General features: G+C 53.0%; 1 protein-coding gene and 1 long non-coding RNA gene across 10 annotated transcripts in view; one reads left to right on the top strand and one right to left on the bottom strand.

Annotated features, from left to right (window-relative positions):
• LRP1 (LDL receptor related protein 1) overlaps positions 1 to 17,994 on the top strand; it is an 80,280-nt gene that overhangs the window by 3,299 nt on the left and 58,987 nt on the right. For both annotated transcript variants that reach the window (XM_029954413.1, XM_029954416.1), the window contains exons 2-6: positions 5,696 to 5,818; positions 8,665 to 8,802; positions 10,902 to 11,021; positions 11,678 to 11,806; positions 11,925 to 12,188. In XM_029954413.1, coding sequence (XP_029810273.1) covers positions 5,696 to 5,818; positions 8,665 to 8,802; positions 10,902 to 11,021; positions 11,678 to 11,806; positions 11,925 to 12,188 — 774 coding nt within the window. The remainder of the gene's footprint in view (positions 1 to 5,695; positions 5,819 to 8,664; positions 8,803 to 10,901; positions 11,022 to 11,677; positions 11,807 to 11,924; positions 12,189 to 17,994) is intronic.
• The window catches only part of LOC115304287, a 33,171-nt gene that overhangs the window by 12,992 nt on the left and 2,185 nt on the right, over positions 1 to 17,994 (bottom strand). For 6 of the 8 annotated variants that reach the window (XR_003914368.1, XR_003914362.1, XR_003914366.1 and 3 more), the window contains exons 3-4: positions 9,126 to 9,325; positions 8,144 to 8,263 (exon numbers count right to left, since the gene is read on the bottom strand). This is a non-coding gene — a long non-coding RNA (uncharacterized LOC115304287). Of the gene's footprint in view, positions 1 to 4,633; positions 4,870 to 7,641; positions 7,682 to 8,143; positions 8,264 to 9,125; positions 9,326 to 17,994 lie in introns of those variants that run through there. The other 2 variants (XR_003914365.1, XR_003914364.1) reach the window with 2 other exon arrangements.

Raw genomic sequence — 17,994 nt, 5'->3', positions numbered from 1 at the left:
TTATTTGTTTATTTATTTATTTATTTATTTATTTATTTATTTATTACCTCCAACCTCTCCACTGTCACTGAACCTCTTAAGGATGTCAACTGGGGTCCTTGCTAGAGCTGGATCCTATCCAAACCCACCCAACTCTTCAAAACTCCCTCCTTTAGGTAGCCTTCTTTGCTCAAGTCAAGCTTTCTTTCCTCCTGCTGCAGTCTTAGCCTTTGCACATCAGAACCCCAGGCCTAGGGCATATTGCCCCTCAGTAGTCTCTTGTCAGGGTCCCCCCGCTGTGTGGACAGTCTGGCATTCAAGCCTTCTGGCTCTGTGTGGTGGGCTCACTGCCCCTGGGGAATCTGGGTGCAGCTGACTGGGGCCATGCAAGGGTCCTTGACCTGGTGGAGCTGGATGCCCATGTGAACATTTGGAGAATTTATTCCCACCCCACTGTGTTCAGTCCCAGATTTCAACCCAGTTAGCAAGATCCTGCATTGTTTGGGGAAGGAAGCAGTTGGCTTTGGAGTGCTTCCGGTGCAGTGGCCCCAGGCACTAGTGTAAAAACTCCCCAGGATGGTGGGGTGGGGAGAGGTGTTTGTCTCTTGCTCCCTCCAGGGAGATGAGTCTCTCCCGGGCCTTGGCTTCCCTGGTTGAAGAGCTCCAGTCTTCTTCCCATACCTCCCTATCCTGTGGGAATACCCTAACCCTTGTTCTGGGTATCCCTTGGGGCAGACACTGCTACGGCAGGGACTCTGTCTCCATGAGTCAGGATATATGCTACCCCCACTCTACTCTGAGTCTTGGGGGCTTGTTGTTTTCTGGGTGCATCCTAAGACAACTGTGCCATTGGCAACCTCTGGGCTGAGACCCCTTCCTGTCTATTTTTCCTCTGTCTGCTGTCATAGGTGTGTGCTCTCTTGGCCTCTCTGAACCTCTGTCTCTCATCCTCCTGGTTCATCTCTCTCTGGTTGCCCACCCTTTGTGGTATTCTCTATCTCTTTTAGTCTCCATTGCTTGATTTGTCTCTGCCTGTCTCCATCCACCACCATCCAGGCCTGTTGGTATCCTCAAAACTCCCCGGAAATGGGCATCTCTTCTAGGCTTTCCCAGATGCTCTGTTTCCCGCCTTGCCATTTTAGAAGCATGCTTCACCTCCCAGGTCAGAGTCGGAATGTCCAGTTCTTCAGTTCCTCCTGTACTTTCCTCAAATTCTTCTCTCATTTTCCCCCTCCACTACTTTTAGGAATGGATTTTGGAGAGAATGTTTCTGGAGGAAGGGAACTTGATACCCTTTGTGGGCTGAGTTAACAGGGGAAAGGAGATATTTCAGAAGGAAAGGGGGAAGTTAGACTTCTGACAGAACTTCCTCATGACCTGAGAACTGGAGAAAAGTGTGGGGAACGGGTCAGGAGCTTAGAGCTTTTCCTTCAGCTGGGCATAAGCCATGTGTGTGTGTTGGCGGGCTAGGTCGAGAGGGCTTATAAAGGCCTGGTGAGAGATATGATGACCTCTGGGGGCATTCAAGGGGTTGAATTTTGCTTGTAGGGAAAAGAAAAGATGGCAGTGAGGTCACTGGTCAGGCTAATGTCCTGCTGAGTCAATATTGACTCAGGATGGAGGGGGAGACCCTTCCCCTCCTCTGGCAGTCCAAGCCATCCTCTGTACGTCTGTCCAGGCCGCAAAGCAGAGGCCCAGACTCAGGAATGACAAAAATGTGTCTGAGCCTCACTGAGCTGCGGGAAGGAGCCACCGGGTAACACCCAAAATACATAAAATTCAGTGAAAAGCTCTTGGTTTGGGTCTGAGAGGCCCTGCTGCCCCACTCCCCTATGTTTGAAAGTTTAGATTCCTGCAGGCTCTGCCCCCAGGCCCTGGCCACCCCCTGGCTCCTCCTTTCCGTGGATATCTCATGTGGTTCCCTTTAGAAAATATCCTCCGGCTAACATGGCCTATCTCTCCCTCTGCTGTGTCTGCTCTTGAAAAGGGCCTCAAGGGTCTCCTTCATGCTTTCCTGGCCTCAAGTCTCCTGGTCTTTTAGGAAGCGCCATCTGAGGTCGCAGCTCCCTTCCTCACCCTCCTTGCTCCTAAGGGAATCAGTGGATGGGTCTCCTCCTCTGGAGAAGACTCCCTCAAGATTTGTTCTTTCCTGTCATCCTCTCTTCTCTGGCCAGGCACTCTTGCCCCCCTTCCCCACCCCACCCCCAAGGTCCCAGAATGGGACAGAGGACAACAGCCAAGGCTCAAGCAGGGCAGTGGGGTCCGTGTTGTGTCTGGACACACACCCAAGCCTACACCTCCTGTCCTGGCTCCAGCTTGGTGGCCCTGGGGGCCATGGCTGGGCTGGGTGCCTGGGTTTGAGGGGGGGCAGGGGTATTGGCCAGAGTTAGCATGGCGGTCACATTCATCTCCAGGCAAAGCTGAGAACAGACGGCCCCTGTGTCCTGGCGTTCTTGCTGCAACCTCACTCACTCTCCTCCCTCTCCAGTCCTCTCTTCCTTCCTCTGTCTTCCCTCTCTGTTCTGTTCTTGTCCTGCTTCACCTCCTCCACCACCCCCTCCTCTCTGTGGAGCCCTGAAGGTCACTGCCACCCCCTATAATCTCTTTCCCCACTCCATGTGCCAGAGGACAGAAATATTCCCCCTGCTGTTTCCTTTTCTTCATCTTTTTTCATCTGGCTCCATTATCATGGTCAGTGAGGAAACCACCTGTTCAGTTACTCATCGCTCCGTGCCTCAGTTTCCTCATCTGTACGATGGGGATTACAATAGTACCCACCTCCCAGAGTTTTGAGGATCTAAATGAATTAACATGAACAAAGTGTTTCAGGTCAATGGCTGACGAGTAGTGACCATGTTGAAAAGTGTTAGTTAGCGCCTATCATTAGGAAGCCCCAGTTCTCCTGAAGGGGGTGGGAGGCAGGGGAGGCTGGTGGTTGCTCCTGAACATAGGCCATGTTGTTCCCTCACCTAAGTGGCGGGTGGGTTTTGTGGGTGCTAGTGTCAGATGCATAAGGCTCAGCTGAGGGGAGTGGGGTTGGCTGGCAGTTCTAAGCAGATTACAAGTGCCCTACCCCACCCCCACTGCAGCTCCCTCCCACCTCCGAGGGAGGCTTCTCTTGGCTATGTAGACTGCCCCAAAGTAGGTTATTTGTTTCTTTCCTCCCCACTCCCCCTGAAGGAAATCAAAGACAGGCCTCAGCTTTCAAACTCCAGATTCCTGGGGCTTTCTGCACCATCCCTGACAGGAAGGAAGTGCTTTCACATATCTCTCCAAGATCCTTGTGCTGCCTGGTCCCTTGGGAGCAGTGCAGCGCCCCCAGGTCCCTCTGCCCCGGCCCCAAGAGGTGCTGCAATGGGACAGGGGCCCTGAGTGCTCTTCTTCTTTTCTCTCCCCCATCCCCCACACCCCCCCACAAGAGCACATCTGGTTTGTGAATCTCTCTCATTCCAGCTTTCTGAGTTTGCCAGCTGCTGTTTCCTCTGCCGAGTTCAGGCCAAAAATGGGGGTGGGGGCAAAGTGAGGGCCAATAGAGGGGGGGATCGTGGCTGGGACATGGAATGGAGGGGAGGTTGGAGTGGCCAACCAGTGACCTCAGGGGGCTGTGAGTTCTGCCTTGAGGAGGAGTGGGGGCGTGGACTAAGTCCATGTGAAGGGGTGGGGGTGGCATGGGGGCCATTTCTGGGCTCCAAACAGCCCATCTGCCTCTCTAGTCCCATTCCAGCCCCTTGTACCCACCCCCAGCCAGTCTCGGCTGGCCAGGGGAAGAGGACTGGTCTCCGGCATGCTAACTAGGCTGGCGGGCTGTTTCCCCGGGAAGACCTCACAGCTGGCCCAGTGGGGCAATGAACTCAGCATTATCCACCTCCTCAAGGGGCCTTTATTCCCTGCTCAGGGTGGGAGGTAGGGGAGGGGGACGCCGCGGGTGGGGGAGCCTGGCCAGGCCATCCTTGATGTGTTTCCTGAACTCGGCTCTCATCCTGGCTGGGGGCCTGGGTGCCGTCCCTTCTGCCAGAGATGGGGGTTAGGGAGGGAGGACATCGTCTCTGTGTGGCCCTCCTCAGACTCTATCCCTTCCTGCTCAGAGCCCTGACATACTTTATTTATACTCCGTCCCAGCCCTGAGCTCTTTCTGCCCTGCATTTGAGTTAGTTTTGTACAGCAGTCTTCGTAGGGGGACTGGGGCTCCCAAGGGGACATCTCACTCTTCCTTGGCACCCCAGGCTGGTCTTCAATGCATGCCAGCTGAATAGAGATGGAATTTACAACAGGCCAAGGAAAAGACGATGATGGGCTGGGAGACCAGGAACCCAGCCCTGGGTGGGGATGAGGGAGAGCAGGGGACTTTTCTTCCCGTGGAGGACATGGTGACGAGGTTGGAAGGAACAGCTCCTGAGGATCTCTCCGTGGGAGCTGGGAGGCTGATATGGACTGTACTGGTTGAAAGCTTAGTGTTGGCTCAACTGGTTTGAGTCCTGGTTTTGTCACTTGCCTGCTATGTGACCCCACCTTCTCTGGGGCTTGCCTTCCTCATCTTTGAGTGATGGTATTAGTAGTACCTATTCTGTCATGTTATAGAGAGGATTAAATGAGATGATACCTGGAAAGAACTGGTTGACTACAGTTCCCGCACATACTGAGCCCACAATAAGAGTTAGTGTTACCATTCTTAATTTCTCCTTGGAGAATGAGGTTAAGAAATCGGGGCAGGAGCAGAGGAAGGTTAAGAAGGGGTGAAGGACAGGGCAGAGAGGTCCTGGATGTGGTTACTTTACAAGTTAGCTGGGCTTCAATCAGCTCCCAGTCATCCTCCTGCTGCTGCTCTCCAGCTGTGGCATCCTGCGCTGTCATCGTGTCTGTTATCTCGGACGACGTCTACTGAAAGTCCTCCTTGAGGTTTAACCAACAAGGGGAGCCGTGTTTTTAGAGAATGGAGGTGGAAGGAAGACTCCCCACCGTGCCCTGCTTGCCCTCCTCAATTTCTGCTGATATAGTCTCCACGCCATCACTGTGCCAAGTGTACCCCCCACCACTTCCTGTCTGGGACTGGGTGGTTAGGAGCTGGAGATGGGCAAGATGATGGGTTTCAGGGACTAGGAGGGCCACAGAAGGCAGACTGAACAGAGAGGTTAGAAAAGAGCAGCTCTTAGGGTGCCTGACTGGCTCGATGGGTAGAGCATGGGACTCTTCATCTCAGGGTGGTGAGTTCAAGCCCCACAATGGGCATAGAGCTTACTCAAAAAAAAAAAAAAAAAAAAAAAAGAAAGAAAAAAGAAAAAACAGTTCTCAGCTTCTAGTGGGTGGGAGAGAAAGATAAAGAGAAAAAAACCATCAAAGGCCTAAATGCCTGATCCATCCTCCATCACTCTTGGTCAGCAAAGCTGGGGCTGCTGGTGTCTGACCAGAGTGATGCAGAACAGCAAGGACTTTGACCCTGAGAACTGAAGAGGCACATTGGACAGGCAGCATCTGGGATGGGGTGGACCGGCTGTAAAATACGTTCCCTGCATCCTTCCCTTCCCCCCCACCCCCACAGGTACATGGCATTCCCAGAGTGGCCCACAGCCACCTGCTGCCCTAAGTATCTGACTATAGCTCAGGGTCTGGGCCACATGGGACTGATGCTGGGGAAGGAGGAGGAGCTCTAGGGACTGTAAAGCCATAAAGTTGGCCTCCACCTTTCGTTTATACCCTTGTTTTCTTTCCTTACTTCTAGCCCCTAAGACTTGTAGCCCCAAGCAGTTTGCCTGCAGAGACCAGATCACCTGCATCTCCAAGGGCTGGCGGTGTGATGGCGAGAGGGACTGCCCAGACGGATCTGATGAGGCCCCTGAGATTTGTAAGTACTTTTTCTGATCCCTTTCCCCAAACTCCTTTTCCTTTTGGCTCAGGAAGTATGGGATAAGAACAACTGATCTCTAGCCTGGTGTGGACCTTGCTCTGTGATTGTTTGTCTATGACACAGCTAAAACTATCCTCTCCCCCTCTTCTGAGTGCCCGGCACGGTGTGTGATGTGCTCAGAATGACACATCTGATTGCTCCCTTAGCTGCTGCACCCCCAAGCCTGCCAGAGACTCTGTCATCCAGCTTTGCTGGAAGGAGAGAACCTGGCTTCCCTTCCCTTCTTGCTCAGTCCCCTTCTTCCCACCTCTGAGACTTCTGACTCTTGATAAGTGACCCCAGGTCTTGCCATGTCCTCTTCCTGTCCTCAGGTTCCCAGGCCAAAGGCCACTGGCTCTTGCTCAGTCTCTGTACCAGAAGCCCCACCCCAGTGCGTTTCCCGCCACCCCCGCCTTCCCCTGCCCCAGTAAGTGGTGTAATCAGAGGCAGCTGTTTAAACTGGGAGAAAGGTCCGCACCCAGCTTTACCCTGCCAGTGGGGGGTGGAGGACTTGCTGGCAGGACCCTAGAGTCCTGGGCAGCTGGCAGAGTCCTGGGGTCTCCACCTTCAGCCTTTCCCTGCTTGGCTAATCTGGGTCAGGGTCAAGGAGACCCTGCTTTCCTGGGCCTGTCCCTTTTCTCTCTCCCAAGTTTATCTTGCTCCAGCTCCCTCCCCTGCCCCCTCCCTATACGCTCACCCACAATGCTCAGGAGTAATTTTAGGGCCAGAAAGGGAGCCACCACTTCTCTGTCTCTTCCCTATATCCTTCCCTCGAGGGTGGGGCTGAGGATATTCTTTAAGTGTTTCTATGGTGAGGGGAGTTCAGCCTGAAGATTCTTCTTGTCTGATGCCACCTTTATGCCCTACACTTTTTTACCTTGATGCTCGATGTGGAAGTAATGAAATCCATGGAGAGGGGCTAGATCTTCCTTCAGTTTGACGCAAACTCCATCTAATACACATCCCCACACTGCTCCCACTCATATATCCCCCCCCCAGACCTGTCATATTCTGGGCCCTGATACGTCCCTCCCCCCACCCCACACCAGGGCAGATGTCAGCACAGACATGTTCTTATAGCAACACAGAGTCAACACTCTCGAACAGGGATACAGAAGCCCCCAGATACTCACATAAAAACCCAGACTCACTCCAGAAGGCCATGGAAATGCACAGACTGAGGCCAGAAGCACCAGCACACAGAGACGTGCAGACACACCCTCACTCCACGCTCCTCGCTCCTCCCCTCCCTCACCTGTGTACGCGTACTCCTCCCCAGGCACACATGGATAGATGTACTCACACTCAGACACTCCCACATGCCCTGTCCAGACATGGGAGCCAGTGTGCTCTGGTCTGTCTCCCAGCCCACGGGCTCAGCCAGCATCCTAACCTGGGTGGCCTCCTTAGGATTCCCTGAGGAGCTCTACCCTTCTCGCCCTGGCCCATCTTCCTGGGCAACAAAGGAAGTACCAGAGACATCATCAGTGGGCCACAACCCTTGATGCTTCACAAATGCTTCCACTAGGCAGCCTGCTCTGGGGTTGGGCATCTAGAGTGGTACCATCCAATAGATATATAATGCAAGCCACTTATGCAGTTGTTGAAATTTTCTGTTGCCACATTAAAAGAGGTAAGAGTAGGGGCGCCTGGGTGGCTCAGTCGGTTGAGTGTCCAACTTCAGCTCAGGTCATGATCTCGTGGTTCGTGGGTTCAAGCCCCATGTCGGGCTCTGTGCTGACAGCTCAGAGCCTGGAGCCTGCTTCTGATTTTGTGTCTCCCTCTCTCTCTGCCCCTCCTCTGCTTGCTCTCAGTCTCTCTCTCAAAATAAAGACATAAACAAAATTTTAAAAAAAGAGGTAAGAGTAGTTAAGTGAAGTAAATTTTAATTTTATATTACCCAATGCATCTGAAATATTATTTCTGTATATTAATCATATAATATTAGTAGTGAGATATTTTGCATTCTTTTGTGTGTATGTGGTATTAAGTCTTTATTTAAAAAAAATATTTTTTTGGTATTAAGTTTTTAAAGCCAGGGGCGCCTGGGTAGCTCAGTTGGTTGAGTGTCTGACTCTTGATTTCAGTTCAGGTCAGATCTCCAGGTCATGGGACTGAGCCCTGTGTCGAGCTCCATGCTGAGCACAGAGCCTGCTTAAGATTCTTTCTCTCTCCCTCTGCCCTTCTCCCCCACTCATGTGCTCTTTCTCTCTCAAAAAAAAAAAAATAAACAAAATTTTAAAAAACTTAAGTCTTTAAAGCCAATGTGTATTTTATACTTACAGTTTGAACTAGTCACATTCCAGGTGCTCAATAGCCACATATGGCTATGGCTATGTGTTGGACGGTGCAGCTCCAGAAACCTTGGTCTGGCTTTCAGCCCCAGCTCTGTGCCCTAGGGAGCTATGGGAAGAAAGTGTTCTTTAACATTTGAGCCTCTCTGCCCTGAACTCTGCTTTCCTCAGCTCATCAAAACCTTTCACCTCTAAATCTTAGCCCGTCTCTTGAGTATACAATGTGGAGGTGTTGGGGTCCATAGGTATCCGGCATGTGGGGAGTGGACTGTACTGAAGGCCTAGCTCTCCCCTCTGTCTGGCTGCTCCCAGGTGTATGGCTAATGTTGGGAATGATGACAAAGGGCTCTAGGTGGAAAAATCTAACAGCCCCTGAGGCCCCCTGATATCTAAGAAATGCGGGTATCTGAAACCCCAGTCTTGGTGTCCTCATCCCCGCTCCTGGTGAACAATTGGCCAGACAGCCAGTATAGCCAGCTTGTTCATGGTGGCCTCCCCATCTGCCCCCAGGTCCACAGAGTAAAACCCAGCGATGTCAACCAAATGAACATAATTGCCTGGGCACCGAGATGTGTATTCTCATGTCCCGCCTCTGCAACGGGGTCCAGGACTGCATGGATGGTTCGGACGAGGGCCCCCACTGCCGAGGTAAGGGCTCTTTCATTCCTCTTGCCCCAGGAGATGGATGCAATGAGTTCTCAGCTGGGCCTGTGAGGGTCTGGAGGCCCACCGTCCGAGGACTGTCCCCACAACTTCAGTGGGGATGAGGCCTTGTCCGGCTCCCATGCACAAATTTTCTACCAGATAGCAGCCCAAATCAGTAGGCCTTTGGGCTTAGAGCTTGGTCAACGGCCCTGGGGGGATCAGTGTGGGCACTGGCTGCGTGTTCTTGGACAGGTCACTACCTCTCTCCAAACCCCAGTATCCCACCTGTAAAATGAGAGCTTTGCATTGGGTCAGTATTTTCATACCTTGTTGTTGTAGACAGTAAGGTCCTTTCTTCAAATGGTTTCTTACATGAAATCTGAGTGTGAATAGGGAAGAGTAGATGCTGTGATTGAAGCTGGGGGTGGGGATGTGGAGTTTGGTTCACCTGCTCCCCAGAAGCCATCCTCCAGGAAGTGCAGATCTTTGAGACACTCTGAAGCTGTTTGATGGGAGGTGATCCAGACTGAGGAGAGATTGTTAGGATGAAAGGTCCCTTTCTATCATCTGCTGTAGCTCAGGTCACCAGCCCTGCTGTTCTTCCCCCAAAGGCCCCTGTGGGCCAGGGAGAGTCTGGGTCATGGGTGAGCAATGGGGGAGGATTCCATGGGTAAGGCAGAGCCTCAGACGTGTAAGGCAGAGAACAGGGAATAGTGACTTCTCCCTTCTACTGAGCTCAAGGTCTCCGGAGCCTGAGCAGGTCCCTGGGTGGGGGTGGCTTCCTGCTCATATGCATGTCAGAAACATCTGCCTGTGGGAGGAGACACATCTGGATCCTGTTCACTGAGGCCAGGGAGTGTGGAGCAAGAGAGTTTGTGAAAGATTTTTATCCTTTCCTTGGGTTGATTTTGCATGTTTTTGTTTGGAGCTCCAGGGATGGGATGCAGAGCTTAGGCCTAGGGGCCTTTAATTACCATGCCCATCCCATCTTATCACATGGTACATGTTCCAGTTTGCTTCCTTTTGAATACCTTGTCATCATCAAAAACAACAAAGAAACCCAGAGAACCTAGGGTCTGAACTCTCTGCTCTGATATGACATAAGTTGGGCCTCCTTATCCTCCTGCCGTACATCCAGAAGAGAAATTCTCTAGATTTTCCAGAACAAACAATACCGCCCCCCATCTCCATCCTTTGTGGGGAGAGGCCAGACAGGCAGCACATTTGGGCTGTCGGGTAGAGGTGGAAAGGAGAAGAAATAACTAGGGCCTGGCCCCCCAGCCCAGCTCCTCCTGGCAAGCTTAGTGCCTCTAAACGTCTTAGCATCTCGGGCAGCTCTCTCTCCTAGGTGGGGGGAAGCGGGGGTGTGAGGCAGCTGGACAAAGGGGTCTTTGTGGCCAGGCCGCCTGGCCCCACGCAAGGCCATTAATTGGGTCGCTGGTCTGGGGGGGGGCAGCTGCTCTCCCACCTCTTCCCCCTCCTGTCTCATTCCCTTCTGTCTCCCCTGTGGAAGTGGGTCAGCGGCAGGAGGAAAAGATTAGAGAAAGGTCCTGAGGGAACCAGTTTTGCTCCTCCTCTCATCTTCTACCTGGATCTCGGACCTTCTTTCTGAGGTCTCTAGAGCTTGAGGGATGGGCTGGAGAGATACTTCCAGACCAAAGCTGGGATCCTGAGGGGAAAGACCCCATTCCATGCCCACTCCTCACCATCAGCCCCAAAGCCAGCATTGTGGGTCCTGGGCAGGGCAGATGAGAGGCATATGAAGGGACTCAGACTCACTGTTGTCGCTTCCTGTTGACCCCACAACTGCCAGAGCCCCTCTTTCATGGAGACAGAGGGAGACCAGAGCAGCCTGGCAGGGAGATATGGGTTCTAAGCCATAATTGGCTATGGGACCTTGAGTCTGCCTTATAACCTCCCTGGGCCTCAGTTTCCTCACTTGTAAAATATGTTAGATGATTCCTAAGCCCCTTCCATCTCTGAAACTACAAGCCTTGGAAGTGGTTTCTGAAGGGTTGACGGGAGTCCGAGGGGAAAGGTCATGGTCTGGGTGTGGCTGCCAGGTCTGGGCGCCTGAGTGTGTGTCACCTGCCCCCATACAGAGCTCCAAGGACAGTGTTCTCAGCTGGGCTGCCAACACCACTGTGTCCCCACACTCAATGGGCCCACCTGCTACTGCAACAATAGCTTTCAGCTACAGGCAGATGGCAAGACCTGCAAAGGTATGTGGGTATGTGTGCTTGTGTGCATGTGAGGTGGGCGCCGGCAGGGCCTGGCTGGGGTAGAAGAAGAAGAGACGGAAGGTACAAGAGAGGAGGCCTGGCCGCCTGCCCTGCCGCCTCAGGGCATGACTGTGAGCCCTACCCACTTGCTTCCACCAGGCTTCTAAATTCTCCTTAAAATTACATCAATCATACGTGAGTTTTCTATCTCCTTTCTCTGCTTAATATTTTTCCACAGCACCAGTCGCTTTTCCACTACACTCTCACCTCTAACATACTTCTAATGTCCACTCTTCCTTCTCTGTTTTATTATGGAAATGCCAGTATTTCATTTCTTATCAGAATTTAAGTTTCATGAGGGCAGCAGTTTGAATCTCTTTTATTCACGGACGTATCCTCAGAGCCTAGGACAGTTACATGTAGTAGGTACTCAAGAAATGGTGTGCACATGTGTGGGTATTTCTCAAGGGTAGGTTCCAAGTTTGGACTTGCTAGGTGATAAAGTTTGCAACTTTCTTGTTGGGATAGATTCTGCCAACTTGTCCTCCAAAGAGGCTGTAGGGATGGACACCACGCTCGGGTAGTATCTGAGGGCACCCACTTCCCTGTCCTTATTACATTGGAGATGAACATGCTCTTGCTCTTCCCCCCCCCAGACTTTGATGAATGCTCGGTGTATGGCACTTGCAGCCAGCTGTGTACCAACACGGATGGCTCCTTTACGTGTGGCTGTGTGGAAGGGTACCTGCTGCAGCCGGACAACCGCTCCTGCAAGGCCAAGAATGGTAGGTGGGGGCACTTGTGGCCACAATGGTAGGTGGCCTCCATGTTGCTCCCCAATGGGGAGTGGCCTGAGAGGTCTTAGAGGCCCTTGCTGCATTGGCCCCACTCTTTCATCTACAGAGCCAGTAGACCGGCCCCCTGTGCTGCTGATTGCCAACTCCCAGAACATCCTGGCTACATACCTGAGTGGGGCCCAAGTGTCTACCATCACGCCCACTAGTACACGGCAGACCACAGCCATGGACTTTAGCTACACCAACGAAACTGTGTGTTGGGTGCATGTTGGGGACAGCGCTGCCCAGACACAGCTCAAGTGTGCCCGCATGCCTGGCCTGAAGGGTTTCGTGGATGAGCACACCATCAACATCTCCCTCAGTCTGCACCGTGAGTTGTCTGCTCCCAGCTTGGAGAGCAGGGGAAGGGAGGGAAGACGGGCAAGCTGGCGCCTGCCTGCCCAGGACAAAGGCAGTTAGACAGGATGACCCCTGTCTGGGGCAAGAGTCTAAATAAGAAGCCCTTGACTGAAGCCAAGGCAGGGGGCTGCACAAGGTGACACCTATTTGGAGCAGGGGCAAAGTTATGGCTATGCTTCCTTCCCTCTCTCTGAGCTCTAGATGGCTCCTGATTTTTGGCCCAGGGCTGAGGAAGAGGGCTAAGGGGGCATTGAGTGGTCAATCTCTAGAGACCAGGGACTGTCCCTTCTCAGAGAGAAGAGTGTTGATTAGACCACAGAGGGGCTTTCCCACACAGCAAGAGCCAGGGCAAGGGAAAGAAAAGGCCTGGAGCCTGGGGGAACCTTGCTAAGTTAAGACTGAGGGCAAAGAGGTCAGGGCCTGGCTGGGTCTATCTCCATGTTCCATCATTTTCCTTGGGGGCATCGCCAGAATGGACCCATGGCTGCAGGATGAGTGTGTGGGTCTTGAAGCTGTTTGGGGGGGCACATTGTGGCAGTGAATGAGACTATAGGAGAAGCAGAGAGCCCTGGGGCCACAGGAGTGTTTGAAGACCTCCTGGATGTTCCCATTCAAACCCCTTCCCAGGGCTGTACTTTGCTGTCTTAGGGGTGGAAGATGAGGTGTACCTAGGGATGGGGACCCACTGCCTGGAGCAGCCTTGCTCCTCTCAGATACTGTTACGTAAACACACAAAACATCTGGCACCATCACATTTCCAGGAAATGCACTGCAGGGCTGAAGGGGAAGATCTGGCCCCTGGTTGATCTGACCCCTGGGAGGGAGGGTAACTTGATCTGTGATCTTGAGTAAATCAGAATTCCCTGTCCTTGCTTTGATTTCCTAATCTGCATCATGAGTATGAGCTTGCCTGTCCAGATCAGATAAATTGGAGTGAAAGCCAGAGGTAAGTCATAAGCTTTAGGATGGCAAACCTTGGGCCTGATAGAAGATCTTGAAGTTCTTTCATTACGTCCCCATGTGATTATCCCCTCAGAAGCAGAGATCCCTAGAGGATAGATGGGCTTAGCTCTGGAGTAGCAGGGGTTTCTGAGAGCCCTCGCCTTCTGTGGCCTCACTGTGTGGTCCACACCTCAGCTCCAGCCCCTCCAGAGCATCCCAATGATGTCCTTGGGCTGTGGGTCCCCACAGCTCACCTATGATCAGAAATGTCTTCCTTGGAATGCTGGCTGGGGGCTGCCACACTTGGTTGGCTAAGCTCTTGAGGGGTGGACAGATCAGGGAGCCCTATGGCACATAGGGTAGCACAGGGCGAGACCCCAGGAGACGGCTGCCCTCTCCCTGCTCCTTGTTGACTGCCCCACCCAACAGGCCTGTCTGGGCAAACAGCTCTGGCAGCTCCCTCCCTGGCCCTGCCTCAGGGAGGGTAGGCGGCTGGCGAGGGCGCCCTGATGGGAAACTTCCCTGCTTTTGCTCTGGCCTGGCCCTCTCTCCTGCCTTCCTCCCAAAGTAAAGCAGGAAATAAGCTCAGGCGGGTACCCCTCCCTTGGCAAACAGAACCTTGCCTCCCGGTCTTCTGGATTCACTGGGCCCCTCTGGGGCAGAGTCCAGGAGGCAGGAGGAGACCAAGTTTCTTGGGAGAAATGCTGGTGGGGTAGATGAGTGGCTTCCTGTGGCCCCAGCCTCTGTCCCTCCTCCCTGCCCTGCCCCCACCCCGCTCCCCATGCCGCCTGAATGTCTGGCTGTCACCCTGAGGATGATTGTTTTGCTCTCATCCCACAGACTAATTATGGGCCCTGAGATGAGGATGTCGGAAGTGTCTCTCCCCTAGCACCCTCCCCCATCCCTAGTTCAGCCCCTTCCCAGGAGAGGCTGAGTGCCCTGTCCTGGTGTGCGGGTGGCTGTCCCAGGCACTCACCTGTGCAGTGGGCTGCTGGCCTGTAATTAGCTCCCTAAGGGGGATGAAGAAGAAAGGCTGCTGCTTTCTCCTGCTTTCTCTCTGCCCCCTAGGCGAGCCCTCCCTGCAATCATCCCATTCCTGGCTAGGACCATGACCTCCATTGCACCCCTGGGAGGGAGCCCCATGCAGGAGGGAGGAGTCTGACAACTGAGAGGTGCTGGGGCCCAGAGACCAAGAGGCAGAGAGGCCAAGAGAAGCCCGTTTTCTGGTGTGGGAAGAAAGGGGAGCCTGCCCCAGAGAAAACTTTGGGAACAGAAATAGAATAGAAAAAAGGAAGGAGGCCAGGAAGTGAGCCTGTTTCACATGGGTCCTAGGGCATGTGTGAGCCAGACCTGCTCTGTGTCCCGAGAGCCCTCAGAGGGCCCCTTCCAAGGCCCTGCCATGCTCAGTTGGTGCGTCTTCCAGGAGAGGCCCCGTGGAGTCAGCTTGGATTCAAAGCTCTTGCTTTTTCCTGTCTTGATCCCAGCTCCTTCCCTCTGTTTCTACTCAAGAGTTGGGGGACACTCTCTTACCAATGTCCTCACATGTTCTGGAAGGTGTGTGCATGTGCACATGCACACTTTCCCCCCTTAACTGAGTCCAGGCTGCCAGTTCTCCTTTGCCTGTCTGTGACTTTTACTGGCTTGGATTGGGGGCACTTGGGGGCTGGGTCCTCACCTCTTCTTCTCCCTCCTGGGATGTAATCCCAGGCCCCATCCTCTCTGCCACTGTCCTAACAGCATGGGGAGATCTCTGTGGATTCTGATTCTGTGACTGGAGAACATGGTAGCAAGGGCCAGGAGACCTTTGAGGAGGACCAAGGCTGGCCCCTCAGTTCTTAATACTGCCTTTCCCAAAGCAGGCTGCCTTGATTTTAGGTTGTACATGGATGTGCATTTTTTATTGTTAATTTTTATTTTTTAATGCCCATTAGGAAACTCCTATAACTAGTGTATCAAACCTGTGATTTCATAGATGACTTAGGATATGGCAAAATAAGGAAAATGAGTTGACTTAAAGAAACAGTAGGTAAATGATAGTGCAAGCTGTGCATCACCTTGACAAGCATTTCGAAAGTGATACAGAAATGACTGATGTTCAGGAAACTGAGACCCAGAGGGGTCAATAGGCCTAGAAGTACCAGGGCCAGGCCTAGCTTGCTTATTCTGACCCTCACCTCTGTCCATGCTCTAAAGGAACCTTAGGCTCTGCCCAACCCCCTGCAAGCTGCCCCCGGGCAAGACTGAAAGTCAGGTCTGCTGACCCACCCCACCCCCAGCCCTGCATTGCCGTGGCCGTGCTCCTCTGACCTGTCTTCCCATGGCTTTGAGTACGTTTCCACTGTAGAAAGAATGAGGGCAGACTGCAGGACTGGGGCCCTGGGAAGGGGTGTGTGTGGCAAGGGGAGGTTCTGATCCTGTGCTGCGCATAGAGGCCTTCAGGGAAATAAGTTTTGTGTATGAGGGGATGCTCTGGAGGGGGCCTCAGGGATCCTGGGGTTTCTTCCCTGCACCATCCCTCATGGGGAAGGAGGAGATAGGAATAAAAGTCCCTCAAGGCTGCAGGCAGCAAGGTTGCGAAATGAGTTCCCAAGTCCAGCTGGTCGGTTTCACTTATCCCTCCCTCTTTCTTTGTGTGATTGTGTGTGTGTGCATGTATGTGCGCTTAAAATCACAGCAGGAAATGGGTAGTGATGTGTCTAGAGGGAAGGCTGAGAGGGGGAGCAGAGAGTAGCCCCCCTGCGTCTGTGATGAACTGTGTTCCCTGGCTGGAAGGGGAGCTGTCTTTCCACTGAACTGGGCAGCCTGGGCCCTCTCAGCCTCCCACCCTGTGCCTAGGGAACAGTTCCAGACTTTATATAGGAAAGCCAGCCACCACCCTCCTCTTCCTTGGCCTTCCTCACCCGCAGAGTGTCAGAATCCTGGGGGTGGGCTCCTGCCAACACACTCTTTGGCCTTGGGCCACTCGCATCCCTGGGTGCTTTTGCTTCCCATTCCCGTCCTGAGTTTCTTAATCATTTCACAGCCCTTCTCTTCTCTCCCTGGCCAGGCCAGCCCCACGTCTCCATCTCCCGGCTCAGCTCCAGCCTGTCCTCTCCTCCCCTGCTGTCTCCTTGAAGTTGCCTCTCCACCCAGCCTGCTCCCTACCCCCACTCCCTGTTTTCAAGCCACAGGAAGTAACTTAAGCAAGAAAGATGTGTTTTAGAGCCCAGCAAGGATTTCTCAATAGTGACAAGATCCTGGTTCTGATTCTGAATCAGAGCTGCAGAGCAGCATCTAGGCATCTCCTCTCTGGGACCAGCATTGACTGCCTTTGTGGACCTGGGCCAGGCAGGGGAAGGAGCAGGCTGGAAGTACACTGGGGCAGGAAGGGAGCCTAGGGAACAGAGGTGATGTGATGTGGCTGAGCCAGGGCCTCTCTGGGAACGAGAGGGGCTGAAGTCAGGGCCCGGCAGCAAACATGAGCATGAGGACATGGCCATTTGGCAAAGCTTCTGCCAGGCCTGCCTGGCGGTCTCTTACCTGCTTGCAAAGACCCCAGGCTCCTGATCATCTTACCCAGCCCTCCCTCTCCTCCCCTCCCGCCCCCAGCCCTCTGGGCGAGATCCCCGAGTGGCTCTGAGAAGCAGGAGGATTACCATACAGATGTGTTCTCCCACCATCCTGGGGGGCTTCCCAAGGCCAGAGAAGGAGGATCCTGGCAGTCGGAGGGAAGGGAAAAAGTGATGTCCCAGCTCTAGGACAACAGAATGAGGACTCAGTACTCAACAAATATTTGTTGAATGAATCAGTATATGTGTGTCAGACGCTGGGGACAGAGATGAAAGACAGCACCCTGCCCGCACAGTATTTGTAGTCAGGTAAACAGACTGTGATGAAAGGAATTACTGGGGTATACAGGAGTCGAAATACAGAAATCTTTCTTCTGGGGGCCTGAGCTGCTGAGTCTTGAAGGATAGCCCCAAGCTGCACACCTGGAGGGTCCACCTTTAGTAGGGAGGCCACAAGATTCTAGCTGGAGGCACAGATGGGAACTTGGTGGACAAGGTAGGGAAGAATGGCGTTGAGGTGAGGGAGGATGGTGCTACAACCAACAGCTCCCACTTGTGGAGTGTTAATCATGTGCAAGACCCTGTGGTTGGTGCTATTAACGTACTATCCCATTTTACAGATGTGTAAACTGAGACTCAGACATTAAGTAACTTTCCCATAATTCCACAGTTGGAAGGTGATAGAACCAGGATTCAAGCCCAGGCTGCTAGTGTCTAGAGCCTGACTGGGCCCAGGGTGGAGCAGAGTGACGGGAGAGGTGGAGAGTTTCCTGGAATAAGGACTAGAATGCATGTGTTCACTGGGGATGTGGTTAAAGCAGAAATGGGATTCAACCTCCCTCATCCACAAGCCTCACGCCCTGTCACATTTCCTCAGGGCATGGCGGCTCCCTTCCTTTCCCACATTTACTTTAGGGAGAGTGACTGGAGTCCTGTAGCTGAAGCCAGAGTCTCTTAGGAACAGGGTGGGCTGCTGTTTTTGGCAAAGCAGCCACTGTTTAGGGAAATACCTCTTGAACAATGTGAATGGAAGAGAAGTTGAGAAAAATTGGAGTTATAGGGGATGCAGAGTGTTGAGCATTCGGGTGACAGGGGGTGCAGGGAGGACTCACCAGTTATAAACACACACACACCAGGTCTATTCTGGAGCCTGGAAGTGAAAGTCTTTAGTGATATTACTGGCAACCTGTGGTCTGCCTTTGACTATCTCACTCTCCTCCCATCTTCCTAGCCTCCTTCTCTAAGCAGGAATCTGCAACTTCTTGGCCCCAGACCATCCTGAGACCC

This window comes from Suricata suricatta, chromosome 10 (genome assembly GCF_006229205.1).
Source record: "Suricata suricatta isolate VVHF042 chromosome 10, meerkat_22Aug2017_6uvM2_HiC, whole genome shotgun sequence".
In the NCBI taxonomy this organism is placed as follows: Eukaryota; Metazoa; Chordata; class Mammalia; order Carnivora; family Herpestidae; genus Suricata; species Suricata suricatta.
This window is presented reverse-complemented; position numbering and strand designations above follow the sequence as displayed.